General features: G+C 37.0%; 4 protein-coding genes across 5 annotated transcripts; 2 read left to right on the top strand and 2 right to left on the bottom strand.

Moving 5' to 3' along the window:
• Window positions 1–1459: 1459 nt before the first annotated feature.
• LOC121600940 lies at window positions 1460–2602 on the top strand. Its single transcript, XM_041929720.1, has 4 exons — window positions 1460–1629; window positions 1691–1928; window positions 1996–2087; window positions 2159–2602. The coding sequence occupies exons 1-4, from the start codon at window positions 1498–1500 to the stop codon at window positions 2600–2602; spliced, it is 906 nt and encodes a 301-aa protein (XP_041785654.1). The 5' UTR covers window positions 1460–1497.
• A 1737-nt stretch (window positions 2603–4339) lies between these two features.
• LOC121600941 lies at window positions 4340–12920 on the bottom strand. Its single transcript, XM_041929722.1, has 4 exons — window positions 12429–12920; window positions 12342–12368; window positions 4646–4714; window positions 4340–4492 (listed from the first exon to the last, which is right to left on the bottom strand). The coding sequence occupies exons 1-4, from the start codon at window positions 12807–12809 to the stop codon at window positions 4340–4342; spliced, it is 630 nt and encodes a 209-aa protein (XP_041785656.1). The 5' UTR covers window positions 12810–12920.
• On the top strand, window positions 6407–7973 carry LOC121600947 (putative nuclease HARBI1). Of its 2 annotated transcripts, none has more exons than XM_041929729.1 (4): window positions 6407–6569; window positions 6666–7080; window positions 7459–7600; window positions 7663–7973. In XM_041929729.1, the coding sequence occupies exons 1-4, from the start codon at window positions 6457–6459 to the stop codon at window positions 7956–7958; spliced, it is 966 nt and encodes a 321-aa protein (XP_041785663.1). In that variant the 5' UTR covers window positions 6407–6456; the 3' UTR covers window positions 7959–7973. The 2 variants fall into 2 exon arrangements, with proteins under 2 accessions (XP_041785663.1, XP_041785662.1); XM_041929728.1 differs by having other exon boundaries at window positions 6408–6569; window positions 6648–7080.
• On the bottom strand, window positions 8121–9315 carry LOC121600948. The gene is made up of 2 exons (XM_041929730.1): window positions 8850–9315; window positions 8121–8783 (listed from the first exon to the last, which is right to left on the bottom strand). Exons 1-2 carry the CDS (start codon window positions 8973–8975, stop codon window positions 8124–8126), a joined length of 786 nt encoding a protein of 261 aa, XP_041785664.1. The 5' UTR covers window positions 8976–9315; the 3' UTR covers window positions 8121–8123.
• Window positions 12921–13951: the final 1031 nt, after the last annotated feature.

Raw genomic sequence — 13951 nt, forward strand, 5'->3', positions numbered from 1 at the left:
ATATAGAAAGCATTGTTTACCTATGAAAATCGTTAATATTTTGCATCAAAACGTGTGGAATACCCGGGTATGCCGGTTGCCAACTTACGTGTGTAAATCTGGTTGCCAACTCTACGGTTAACCCAGTTGAACATGCTAAACAGTTCGTTTTTCCAGCAGGACCGTTGCAAACGGTAGTGGTTTGTGGTCACGGAATGGCAAACAATGAAAAAGGTTATCAATGTTTCTGAATACAGAGTAGACTGCAATTACTTCTCCTTTATTGTCCAGAAGTGATTGACCGCAAGAAATTTAACCAATATAACCTTCCTAATAGTAAATTGGTCTACTTTTGCGCGTTAACTATTAGCCGTTTGTTTGTAAACACTTTTTCATGAAACTGTCAAAAGCGAGCTGAAAATGGCAACCTAGCAACGGGCTTTGCATCGACCTGTTCTCCTTAATAGATCTTGGCCATGGCTATCATATATTACCGTATTAACCTTCGTTTCTATGACCAAAAATACACCCTCATCTTTATGACCACCTACCTGGGTAGGTAATACATTTTAGAAGGGAATTCGTATTTTTATTGGTAAAAAAATGTCGTATTTAACTTAGTCTATGCAGCTATAATAACAATACTTCTTTTTATGTTATAAATTTATGAAGTATGGCTTTAAGTTACATAAATTCATTGCATAGCAATAAGATGAACTGACACTAAAACACCGCCATGTCTTCCCGACTGTCGGGGCAATCATTTCAATCTATGTGGCTTTAGAAGAATATTAAGAGCTAGAAAACTTTTGAAAAAGATTTTATAAATATAACTAAATGCATTGCTATACCTATCATTACAAAATTAGCGACTAATCGAAACCAAAATCCTTTATTGTATGTATTACCTATCCGGGTAGGTGGTTATAGAAGTAAGGGGTAAAAGTTGATTTTATTTTTTAAAGCACATTTTTAAAAATTAAAAAAATCTGAATTTTTTACCACTTTTTTAAAACATGTTTCTCTAGGCATTATAATTTTTTTTGGATCGATTCGATTATCCAATAAAAAGTTATCATAAAAAGAATAAGCTAAACATACCCGGGTAGGTGGTTATAGAAATGAAGGTTAATACACGATGCGCAATCTCATCAAGCTGGCCCTACACGCTGCATTCATGTATGCGGCTACAAATGACAGCTACAAATTTCCACTGTTCTCGATATGTCAGCTCGTCGTCGCTCGTAACCCGATGTATGCGGGTTACGAGCGGCGACAAGTGACGTATCTTCCACCTGCTATGTTTACATTACTGTTTCAAGTGTTGAAGGGAGGGATGAATTTTTAAATTTGAGTGAAATAAAATTTAAAATTACGTGCTTATTTAAGCTACTGATAAAATAAATACAAATTATAAAAAATATTTTTATGTAATGTTTTATTTGAGGGAAATAATAATATTGAGAATAAAATGAAGCTTAAATAAACGTATACGAAAACAAAAATGTTGGATACATTATGTGGGGATGTGTTGGTATTGTGTTTGGAGATTCCTTGGAAGTTTTCAGGCGGACATTTTCGATTAGCAGTCAACCACGCCAGCACTTAACAATGGAAGGAGCTAAAACCGCCCAAAAATCGAATAAAAATGTAAGTTACACCTTTTCTCATAGAATGACACACTAAATTATTGGTTGTTTTATTATTTTAGCCTATTCAAGATGAGGAAAAAGTCATCGAATTGATCAATTTGGTAAAAACTTATCCGTGCATCTGGTTAGATACTGATCGCCAGTATAAAAATAACGAAATAAGGCATCAAGCCTGGCAACAGATAGCATCCGTGCTGGAGGAGGATCCACAGTGCGTTCATGCTAAATGGAGGAATTTAATGAATTCCTACCGGCGGACTAAAAAGGAGATCGCTTTGAGTCAGACAACAGGTTCCGGTGAGTAAATTTTGCTATTTTATTACTTAATATTTGTTAAGATCGTTTCTATTGTATAAATATTCAGGTTCCAGCGAGCTATTGAAGGAGGTTTGGTATGCCTACAAGCATATGTCGTTTCTACATGAAACGACAGCTCCACGTCGTACAATCAATACTGTAAGTAGACAGTGTTTATGTATCGTTTTGTGGAGGAGTAAATTAATATAGCGTTTCTGTTCTCATGTCAGGCAAACCTTGAAGGAACTTCTCGGGAACCTGTTGTTATCTCGACCGCTCCTGCAACCGCCGCTTCATGCAGTTCAACTGCCTCAACAACAGCCACGACAACTGCCACAACATCCTCCACTGGCTCCTCTAGTGGCATGCTAGAGGGTCGCACAGCGTCCAAAGGACGCAAAAGAAAATTTAGTGAAACGACTCGATCAAGTCAGATTAGCGAATGCTTGACAGCCATTCAAAGCATTGCTAATACTGCTACTGCTGCTGCACCTTGCACAAAAGCCAGGGCTCTGGGCAACTTTGTAGAGGCACAAGTTGCCACTTTCGAAGATAAACATCCAGAGTTCTGTGCTAAACTGATCAGGTCCATAACGACGGTCATGAATGATCAAATTGATCAATTTTATGCGGACCAACATGCCTCCTCGATGCATGATCATGCATATCTGTAGGATTAAAATTTAAGTGTTAACATAGTTTAAGTGTTTGTTGGAATTTAAGAATTTTATGAATAAGTGAATTATGTATTGTTATGTATTATGTATTGTTAAGATAGTTTAAGTGTTTTTGGAATTAATGAATTTTATGAATTACTGAATTGAGCATTGTAATTATTTTCCATGAACTGTGAAAATCCGAAATTTCTGTTTTTACTGTCCAGGAGTAACGGTCCAAAAAGGCCGTATTGCTTAAGATAATTCCTGTTTATAAAAAAAAACTTATTCGTATCATTCATAGTAATACTGACATTTATTTTGTATGTACGCCTACGCCTTACATTTCATGTTTGCATCGGTTTAGCATAACGATAGGAACTTTATTAGTTTCAGTTATTCTTCCTTGGTTTTTCAGATTGTATGCACACATTGAGTTAATTGCCATGAAAAGAATTCTACTATTCTTTAAAAAATAATATTAGTATATAGTTCACCACAGTTAGCTTTTAACTTGCGAGGCTTCCCAAGCGCCACAGATTAAGCTTAAACGACTGGAAAATTGAATATCCATAGAAAAAAAATGAAAGCTCCACAGCTTCATTGGTTTGATCAATAGATGGCGTATTACAACTCATCATTATATTGCTATCCTTTTCTTGCAATGTGTTTCGACAAGTTGCATTTTATTATGACCTATATAGCCTTCTAACTTTCTGAGCAAAAATCTATGTAAATGGTCGTGTGGTTAGATACGTGGGTATCAACACCAATGACCATTGCTCAAATCTCACTTGCTTCAGTGCTGGTGGTTTCCGTTGGAGTTTAGTATTTAAACAATCGTATCGCCGTTCTAGTTCTAGCGATGCATAACTTCAATGCGAAACCATACAACAGTACAGAGGAAATGAGAAAGCTCTCCTCCAAGCGATGAAGCTCAACTGGTTGGGGTATCCCACCAACAGATAGCGCCACCAGCTTTTTTGCTATTTTTAGAATGCATGAGTCGTTTGGCGTCTGCTAAACGAAGTCTTTCTATATTCCGTTTAGGTAGAGAACTTGAGTCGTTTAGAAGCCGTTTAGTGGTCGTTTAGTGGATTTGTGGCACTTGGGTTGTCTCAAGTAAACGGTGCCTTTATTTATAAAGAATGCTACAAATCACAAATAAATGATTTTTATTTCCACGAAAGGAAAATATAAAACGTAAAATATAAAAAATATAAACACACAAAAATCAAATACAAATTTGCTTTTGCTTAATACCATAATTCTAATTAGTACGTGGTGGTTTATATGCTTCCGAAAATTACACAACTCTGCGCGGTTGCGGTAAATCAAATGGTAATGGATCATTAAACTTTAAATGTCGTGCTAAGTGTAATCGCATGTTTTGCAACACTCTAGACGGCCTCAACGGAACGTGTCGAAGAGGTAACATTGTAGTAGGGTCAACGTTAGACTCTTGAGAGGAAGAGGATCTAGATGCCGTATTTCTTGTGGGTGCAAGAAGAGTTGTATTATAATTCCAAAGCAAGTGCCGACGTCTAAAGTTGTGTAGATGAATTGTTGCCAGAACGATTTTTTCAGCTACTTGTGGTTCTAATTCCATTGGTTTTGCTAAAACTCGCCAGACCTTTACATCAATGCCAAAACCGTTTTCTACCGTTCGACGAGCTCGCGAATGTCTATAGTTAAAGTGCCGTTCTATTGAGTTTGCGGTATGCATTCCAGCAAAAGGCCGGAGACAATATTCTTTCAATGCAAACGCTTGATCACCCAAAAAAAATAGGGAACCTCGATCTCGTAAGGAACTTGTAAAATTTCAGGAGCGGGTATATTAAGCTCCCGGCGCTCCAGTTTCTGGTATATAGCACTGTTTGCTAACACTCCACCATCAGAAATTCGACCCTGGCAACCGACGTCAGCAAATATAAAATTTGAATTAGCATCCACTATGCCTAGCAAAACAATGCTGAAAGTGCTTTTATAGTTGAAAAACTGGCTCCCGCTATTAGCTGGTTGTTTTAAGGTGACATGTTTTCCATCAATGGCACCAATTACATGAGGAAAATTCCATTTTTCCTCGAATCCTTTTGAAATCTTCAACCATTCTGTAGCAGTAGACGGCAACTGTAAAGAAAAGTTATTTGAAAAAAATATTATTAAACAACGTTTTGTTCTTCTTCTTCTATTTGGCGTAACGTCCTACGCGGACATGCCGGCCTATATACAGGCTTTCGGGACTTAATTCATTACCACGTAGTCGGTCAATCCTAGCTTCGGGGGGACGGTCCGTTCTAGGTTTGAACCCATGGCGGATATGTTATTGAGTCCTTCGAGTTGACGACTGTACCAGGACCGCCCCGTTATGTTATAATCATTACAATAACTCATACATATTCGCGGATATTATTGAATACGTTTGTAGCGGTGGCTTACGTCTTGACACTCATTTTCGTGACTTACTAGATAGTTGCTTTAAATTATTGCTATACCGCGACATTGGAAAAACGGGCACGAGAAATGTGTTGCCTTCCCTAGAATTTCTTGTGAACACCGTACATTCCCGCTACGAACAGATTCAATGATACTAGCCATTATCACTGTTATAAACTATGTATTAAAACGATTAAATCTCTCTGTTTGTATGACAACCTAAAACATTAGTGTTCAGTTCCTTTCTTTCATTTGTTTCGTACACAAAGAGGTATACGCGTTCTTATATAAACGACACATGAACTTATACAATAAAACTTAGACGTTATTCTAACATTTAAAATACAAAAACAAAACATTCCCGCCGTTCCCTTCGCGTGTGATTTCTGCTTTTGCCAGTTGTCAAATGCCGGCGTGTTCGCCGGTCAACCCCGTTGACCGCGCAAACGATGACCCGGATGGATTGCACAAACACATTGACCAATGACCGCTTACGCGTCAATGGTGAGTTACCAGTATCAAACCATCTCGTCCACGTTAGCCTACAACATTAATGCCCATAAAGGGATATGCGGTTATGTTAGCAATAATAGTAGAAACATCCAATCCAGACTGATAAAATTTTAAATGAAAGTTCCCCAGCACGTTGGAACGAACATTGGGAAAATTAACTGTGCTATAAGACAAAGTTCGTTCCTATTTTTATGGTTAGTTAGTAAAAAAAAGATTGTCCAGTGAACCTTACGTTTAACTGAGTTTTGTATTTTTAGTAGGGTACAATCTCAATGTGCAATAGTTTTTATATTCAAAAACGTTTTGACATAAATTTATTTCCGTCAATATAATTTTTATACTATGAATTCAGTCATTTCTAGCATAATCCTACGCCAAACAAATTAACGGCCAGAGCATGGATTACGTTCGACGAAATCCGTTTCGACGCTCAGTACAAAATGAATTATGTTCATTTAAACATACATTTATACCCTCCAGATTCAAGTGTTCACATACAAAATACAGCATGTCTTTGCTTACCCATATGTGTCACTTCTTCGTTTATATACAGCACTTGAAATCTTGCCGGAGCTTCTATTAACCCTGTCACTGGCAACCAAAAAAACATCATATTTCAGGCAACCGGGCTACGAGGGTAGTCAGCGACTATGAAGGCTTATCATTTTTGAATGCGTTATGGAATATCGATGCAATATTCTGAAGATAATTTAAAAGACTTATACAGTTTCTATAACTGTGTATAGATTGGTTCAACTCGCTATCGTTTTTAAGTTATAACTTTTCAAAGTTGACAGGATTTTTTGGAGTATGATGTTAATTTGGTTGCAAGTGGCAGGGTTAATGTTACGCCATTTTGACAGACTTTCGTTTATTTTTACAACTTGTGGAACAGAAACACAAAGTATATTGTTTGTTTTAAAATGTTGTTTTTTTATAACAGTATAAACGTAGAAGCTGAGGCAAAGCAGGAATTGAAAAGACATCGTAGGAATCTTCGATATAATACCGATCCTCTTGCTTTAACGGATACAGCGTACGTAAATAAATTGATAACTGTTTTGCTAACGTTATCATCTGATTGTCGTTATCTTCGTTGGCAATTACATTACAGATTTGTTAACAACTTTAGGATATCGAAATCTATTTTCATGGATTTGCTTGATGGTATTGATTCTTCGGTAGACTCTCGCAGAGCGCATGGAATATCAAAAAAAGAGAAGTTGACGGCATGTATAATATTCTTCGCATCTGGGAGATATCAGCATGGCGTAGGAAAAGATTTCCATGTCGCAATGGCTCCGACAACTTTTAGTAAAGTTTTGAGAGGAACTTTACGACCACTCCACTCATTAGTTGGGGATTGGATAAATTTGCGAATGACTCAATCAGAGAGACAGGAAGCTAAAGAATATTTCTTCTTGAAAAGCGGTATTGAGATCGTCGTGATGTGCGTAGATGGAACGCACGTTAAAATTAAAAAACCGCAAGAACGTCCGCTTACTTTCCTGAATAGGAAATCATTTTACAGCATTAACACATTGATTGTAAGTATTGAATTGAAAAGCTTGTACATGTAACATGCTTTTCAGTAATGTATTTCTGGATTCGTACTCACGGTTCAAAGCCGGTTGGAGTCGTGCAGAGCCTCCCAAAGTCGCTAATTGGCAGCGTAAGCCCTTGGAATTGTCGGAGCCGCTGGAGCCGTTTGCAACAGTTTAGAGCCGCTAGTCGGCAGCCGGAGCCGGCTCCTGTCGACTTCAGCGGCTTCAGCGGCTTCAGCGGCTGCTTTTTCGATCACTCCAACGGCTGTGGAGGGCTCCGAACGACTCCGGGGTGTCATTCGTTAGCGAATCTGGATTTTTGTTGAATTAACCGATCACTAATGCATTAAAGCTTAATAATATTCATTATTGTTATTTAAGGTGTGTGACCATAAAACACGCATACGAGCCGTTGATGCACGATTTGCTGGATCACATCACGATGCGCATATATGGCGAGTGAGCATTGTGCGCAAATATTTCCAACGATTGCACAGAAGCGGGCAAAGGGACAAGATTTTGGGTAATAATTGCATTCATGCTGTTAAATCACTGCATCGTTTTGAGATATTTTATTATTTAAAGGGGATGCTGGGTATCCATCAGAACCGTGGCTAGTAAGACCGCACAGAGACCCAGACGAAGGATCCGCCGAGGCAGAATTTAACAAAAAACACTCTTCTGGTCGGATGATTGTAGAACAGACAATAGGCGTTTGGAAATCCCGGTTTCGATGTCTCGCTGGGACAGACAGATCACTAAACTACGATCCTAAAACAAGTGGTCTAATTATTAACACATGTTGTGCGTTGCATAACATCTGTATTGAAAATAATATAGAGTGGCAACAAATTTTCACAGATTTATTAGAAGATATTTGACATAAATAAATGCTATTTTATGCGCAAAAAAGTTAAATTTGGTGAAATTCAGTATGGTTTGAATAAATTGAAACATCAAATGCGATTCATTTGTTTTGAGAATTCTGAGCATATTTTTTAATTCATAAAATCGGGTAAACATGAAACTTTTAAGCATTTTAGTAATTAATGCCTGGGCTGATTTGCGTTACTAATTTGCTCTAATTTAGCATATTTTAACTCTAGCTCCTTTTCGGCAATTTCCTTCCTCAGTTGAAAATCCTGAATTGCCAATTCATGTTGCATTTCCATTGCCTTTTGTTTTAGTTCAAATTTCCTTTTAGCATGTTCCTTTTCAGTTTCTAACCTAGCTTTGTTTGTTTCTTGTTTTTCGATTTTAACGTTGAGTATTTTTTGTTGAATCACATTGAATTTACGCAACTCCAACAAGTTTTGCTCCGCCAATGTGCGTCTCTTTCGCCTGCTGTTACGAGCTGGTTCTGTAGTAACAGGAACCTCTTCGATTTCAACCTCTTGGTCAATTATTTGGGCAGAAGTTGGTTGATGTCCGCTGTCCCGATTACATGCTCCGGATGTAACGAGCTCTGTTACTTCTGGGCTGATATTCAAACATTCATTTTCGATTGAATCTTCACTTTCTGCTAGACCCATTGGTGGAACGTCAGGTGTTCCGACCACTGAACGTTGCATATCGAGCACTTCAATAACTTTCTGCTCCAGGGCATTAAAATTGCGCAAGGAGCACGGTCCCCCTCCGGTCGATCTGTATTCCGCATTATTAAATGAAAGCTTCTTTTTTAAAGCAGATTTATAATCCGCCCAAACCTAAAATAGTAAAACACGTTTATGTTATGCAATATAAAAAGCACTTATCAAATAGTGGTAATTTACTTTTTTCCATCCCGATATATCTTTGATAGGGGGTCCCAATTCGTTGAGTTTTACCGTCACTTCCTGCCAAAATTTACAAGATCCTTTGATGCGATCACCGGCTACACCTTCATTACCTTCAATCATGGCAATAAGTACCTCAAACTGTCGTTTGGTTGTAGTTTTGCGCTTGTCCTTAAATCAGTGAATAATAATATATTAACCCATATGTTGACCATATACAATGACATGTTTTAGATTACTTACAGGCATTTTTATCAATTTTTGCACGGTCTTTCGTTTTACTTCACACCAAACAAACAAAAAACGGGTGATCGAATGGTGTGGTTTTCATTCTTTGGAAATTTTGATTACTATTGTTTCACGTTTTCGCGCGTGTGCGCGAACAGTGACACACAAAAACAACAAACCTGTTTTTTTCTGCAACTAATTTGTTTCATATAGTGGATAATGTTATGAATGTAGATGGAGAAATAAGAGTTTTTTTTATAGTATAAAAAATGAAGACTAGAAAAATGCAGGATTTATACAATTAAGTGGATTAACATTTAAATTTTAAATAAAAAGTAACAGTAAAAACAACGGTTATGTTTTCTTGTACGGCACTGTATGAGCAAGAAGGCACTAAAAATTGACAGATAACATTCGTTTCCCCGTCGATTCGTGAGGGAACGGTCAGAACCTCGCCGCATGCGGTTTTGCCGCCAAATCCCATACAAAAGCTTGCGGCAAAATCGCATGCGGCGAGGTTCTGACCGTTCCCTGAAATGAAATATTTGCTTTACCTTTTTCTGTACCGATGCTAATAAATGGGCAACAATCAGCAATTGATTTTTATGCTTTTTAAAAGTTTTTACAGTATATGTGGTGCTCTAGGTGAAGTACTGTAAATTCTCGTAATGTAAAATAATAATAATGCGTAATACTGGTAGGTGTTCAATCAATATAACACCCCACGTGGAGGTACCGTTCGCGATCTCGCCGGCTGTCCTGGAAATCTGCTTCCAGTTCAGTTCCTGTTGGAACATGACTCCGTGGCTCGTTTGCCACCGTGTGTTTGTCTAGCACGTGTACATAGCTTAAGATTATTTAAATACATAATATTTTTTTTCTTCTTTTGGCTCAACAACCGTTGTCGGTCAAGGCCTGTCTGTACCACTTGTCGGATTGGCTTTCAGTGACTTTTGGATAACCCCCCATAGCAGGATAGTCAGTATGGCAGCACTGAAAATAAAAATATATATTGTTATATATATATATATATATATATTACAATATATATTTTTTATTTTTTTTTATTTATTATGTAAACCGGTCTCGTGGTATATATATATATATATATATATATATATATATATATATATATATATATATATATATATATATATATATATATATATATATATATATATATATATATATATATATAAGCAATATATATTAATATAATATACATTTATTTATTTATTATTATAATAAATATTATAAACATCATAAATGATATCATTTAAATTCCTGAAATCAGCATTATGATACTTTGGAATCGCGAAAGATTACCAATTCGACACAAATCCGCAGCCCAAAACCTCGGGGATTTCATCCCATACAATCGGGAACGAACGTAACCGTCAAAAGAGTTCATTTTATTCAAAAACTTGCCAGATTCAAAAAAACTGGTAAAATGAACATCGTTTAAAGGGCCGTGAGTGCCTTTTGCACTGAGCGCCGAAGCGGATTTCGTCGAACGTAATCCATGCTCTGGCCGTAAATAATTAAGCTTTTTGCGTGTTCACAAGGTTTTAATGTTGCAGCCATTTGTTTTACATCGAACATGGTCAGGGCTGTGTGGATTGATGGACAAACTATTCATAGACTTAACAACAGAAAAAGCACTATTCATTCTTTAAAAAATATATAATACAGGGTTTGTTGGTAACTACAGCAACGCAAACAACAAGCTGTTGTGTAAAACGCAACATGGTTGCGGCAAATAGTTTAGTGCTCTATAAAAATCTGACACAGCCCACGCGCAGACTATATAGATTTAAGTATTAACACTCGTTTACCCCATTCTTTTCGACACATGTAAGCTAAGCTAGTTTTTAACGTATAAGTGACAAGGGCCTGACGTACGCCTTCGGCTATCTTAAAAGCTGCCCTTAAACGAAGGGCTCTGTATCGTTATCTTCGTTTCTCTTCGTTAACTCACCGACCTAGACGGATGCAGTGCGTGCTCGTCCTAAGTACACTACAAGTTAGCGTTGAATGATTTGCCAAAACGGCTTATAATGTGCCTGCCTTATAATATATATCTACATTTTACTTGGCCATGACATTCAAAATCGTCACCCCGAACTTATTCACACCAAACTTACAACACGCTCAGCCACCGCCACGTGCGTAGCCACACTGCAGTAACAGTCAGCAATGTCACAGTTGTCAGCAATAATCGACCGAACCAGCCAGCCGACGACTAGCCAAGTTGTCAGCAATTAGTTCAGATCTGGTTTAGGACTCCATGAGTAAGGAATACATTTTTTTTTGAAAAACTAGTTTTCTCGCTGGTGTCTTTAATTATTTTGTTCTTTCAATTAAAAACTGATTGAACTGATACAAACTGACTGTCTATTGTTTTGAATTACTGATGATGATTATGGATCGAAATAAGTTAAAATAATAAATTCAGTAGGCGACAAATCATATATAAGCACATTTGGGATGTTGAAATAAGAAAATGCAATTATGTAGGTTTATTATATTGATACCAAGTAGACGTCCAGTTTACAAGCTGTAGAAAGAGGCAAACTTAAAGTAAACGCTAAATTACTGTGATATATCACTTTGTTTCAAAATGAACAGTCGCCTGTTCGTTGGCCTTAACAAGCATAGCAATCAGTTTTATTTGATGTATTTGATAAATTGATCAGATATAATAAAAATGAATTAAAATAATGGGTGTTCTTGTGTGGCTTATTTAGAATTAGTTATTAATTTATTTAGCAAGCTTACTTATCCGGCGCTACAACCGCTTTGCGGTCTTGGCCTGCCTCAGGAGTGTCCGAAACCGCTCACGGTCTCGCGCCTGAGCAAGCACTGACGCAATAAAAGGCCCATTTGTTATTATTATTATTATTATTATTATTATTATTATTATTATTATTATTATTACCAAAAGAAATATTCTCAACCTGTGGTTGGGTTAGTGACATGACCTGAATAGTTGTTTATTGCAACAAGTTCATTTGTTAAATATAGTATAACAGCAATTTTAGGCAATATATTAGTTTTAGAAAAATAGACTATAATAACACGAGCACCAGAAAACGAAACCAAACTTAAAATTACTATATATACAAACAGCTTAGATAAAGTGGTTATCTTATAAGTAAGAAGAGAGTATTAGTATGGAACTGTTATCATATTAAATCAGTGAAACAATACCTTAACGTATTCCTTCAATTCATTTATTATGTGTGTACAAACATCACGCACAATAAGGGATACGGAACTGCTAGAAACCTAAAACAAATGGTAATATTATTATCATTTTATATCGTTCAAATATTGCATAAAACTTACCCTAAACAAAAAAGCAAGAGATTCATATGAGTCTCCCGAAGCTAAAAAGCGAAGCCCGATGCATAATCGTTGCTTCGGGCAGATCGAAGGTCGCATCGTTGTATCTTGTCGCTCAATTTTTGGACCAATCCGATTTAAAAGATAGTAAAATTCTTCGCGATTCACACGTAGAAAACTTTCTAGCCGGTTGTTTGGTCCTTCGCCATCTATCGCCCTAAACAGCCGGGTCCAAACGCTTTCCCTCTCCAGAAATAGATCGGTCATCCAGCAGCGCCGTGCATTTTCCTCTTGCTGCAGTTCTTCGTCTTCCTCTTCTATGAGTATCAACATGAGAGTAGCCACTTCAGCCGCTAAAGTTGGAAGAAGTTGATTTATTTCCATTTTTCCACTGTAAAAAAAAGAAACTTTGTGTATCACGGCAAAAACACAACCGGAGTGATCTCCGCATAATATAAACACAACCAACTATGTTTGACAACCACAATATGACAGCTGAACATACACGGCTTGAAAAGCTCCCAAACGATAGCTACATCGTGTAGCTACATTTGACAAATAGAACAAAAGAAAATGTGTAGCTGTCATTTGTAGCCGCATACATGAATGCAGCGTGTAGGGCCAGCTTCAGATTGCGCATATATTCGTTTTATCAAAATATATGTCATTTCGCGTAGCCAACCCTGAGCTCTAAACGTCATTTCCATACAATTTCAGATTGCGCCAAGATTGCGCATAAATTTTCAAGATTATATGTCCGAGATATATAAATTTTTTTGACCGATAAATATATCAAACCGACCCGTTTGACAGATAAATATATGCGCAATCTGAGATTGCGCATCGTCTATTGCTACGGTTAAGGCCTTATTAGACGGAGGAAAATACTGTCAGTCGATTTTGGATTTTATCCTTCAAACAGGGTTTGACAGATAGATGCCAGTCGGAAAACGGAATTCGGCATGCTCAATTCCGATTTGCTCGAGAGTAGATTTTTGCTGTCAATGTCGATAGAGCATATTGAATTTCTTTATAATGATAAATAAAAACAATAAAAATGGGAAACAACGAATGATTTTTTTGGATAAAGCCAAAAAAATTAAAAAATTAAATAATAAATGTGAAATGTGATGGAACAATTCTCTTGCCTCATTACACGTACGACAGGTATTTTTGTGCCAAACTCTAAGTTTGACAAATAAATGCCAATCGAGAAATGACAGTATTTTCCTCCGTCTAATCAGGCCTTTAAGCCTTGCTTTGGGACATTTTTTCGGTTCCAAATACAGTCGTATCTCGGGAAACACCTGTAATTGGCAGGGAGAACTGACTTGAAATCTTAATTCTGTCTGTTCCCGAATTAGGGCGGTGGCAACGCTCATCCGATGCGATTTTATCGGACGCTTTTGTTAAACGCTATTTCGGCTCATAGTGCGAAAATTTTAATGATTTGAATGATTTAGCCATTATAGAAAAATAATTTCATATTGTTCCTACATAAACTGCATGGTTACATTGTTATGGGA

This window comes from Anopheles merus, unplaced genomic scaffold (genome assembly GCF_017562075.2).
Source record: "Anopheles merus strain MAF unplaced genomic scaffold, AmerM5.1 LNR4000012, whole genome shotgun sequence".
NCBI lineage: Eukaryota > Metazoa > Arthropoda > Insecta > Diptera > Culicidae > Anopheles > Anopheles merus.

Coding starts and splice junctions, on each gene's coding strand:
- LOC121600941 (XM_041929722.1), bottom strand. CDS start 12,809: ATGGAAATAAATCAACTTCTTCCAACTTTAGCGGCTGAAGTGGCTACT. Junction 12,369..12,428: donor CTCTTGCTTTTTTGTTTAGG/GTAAGTTTTATG, acceptor CATTTGTTTTAG/GTTTCTAGCAGTTCCGTATC. Junction 4,715..12,341: donor GCAGTTCCGTATCCCTTATT/GTGCGTGATGTT, acceptor TTTTCTTTACAG/TTGCCGTCTACTGCTACAGA.
- LOC121600948 (XM_041929730.1), bottom strand. CDS start 8,975: ATGATTGAAGGTAATGAAGGTGTAGCCGGTGATCGCATCAAAGGATCT. Junction 8,784..8,849: donor ATATATCGGGATGGAAAAAA/GTAAATTACCAC, acceptor TTACTATTTTAG/GTTTGGGCGGATTATAAATC.
- LOC121600947 (XM_041929728.1), top strand. CDS start 6,457: ATGTTGTTTTTTTATAACAGTATAAACGTAGAAGCTGAGGCAAAGCAG. Junction 6,570..6,647: donor CTTGCTTTAACGGATACAGC/GTACGTAAATAA, acceptor ATTACATTACAG/ATTTGTTAACAACTTTAGGA. Junction 7,601..7,662: donor GCAAAGGGACAAGATTTTGG/GTAATAATTGCA, acceptor TATTATTTAAAG/GGGATGCTGGGTATCCATCA.
- LOC121600940 (XM_041929720.1), top strand. CDS start 1,498: ATGTGGGGATGTGTTGGTATTGTGTTTGGAGATTCCTTGGAAGTTTTC. Junction 1,929..1,995: donor GAGTCAGACAACAGGTTCCG/GTGAGTAAATTT, acceptor ATAAATATTCAG/GTTCCAGCGAGCTATTGAAG. Junction 2,088..2,158: donor CACGTCGTACAATCAATACT/GTAAGTAGACAG, acceptor TTCTCATGTCAG/GCAAACCTTGAAGGAACTTC.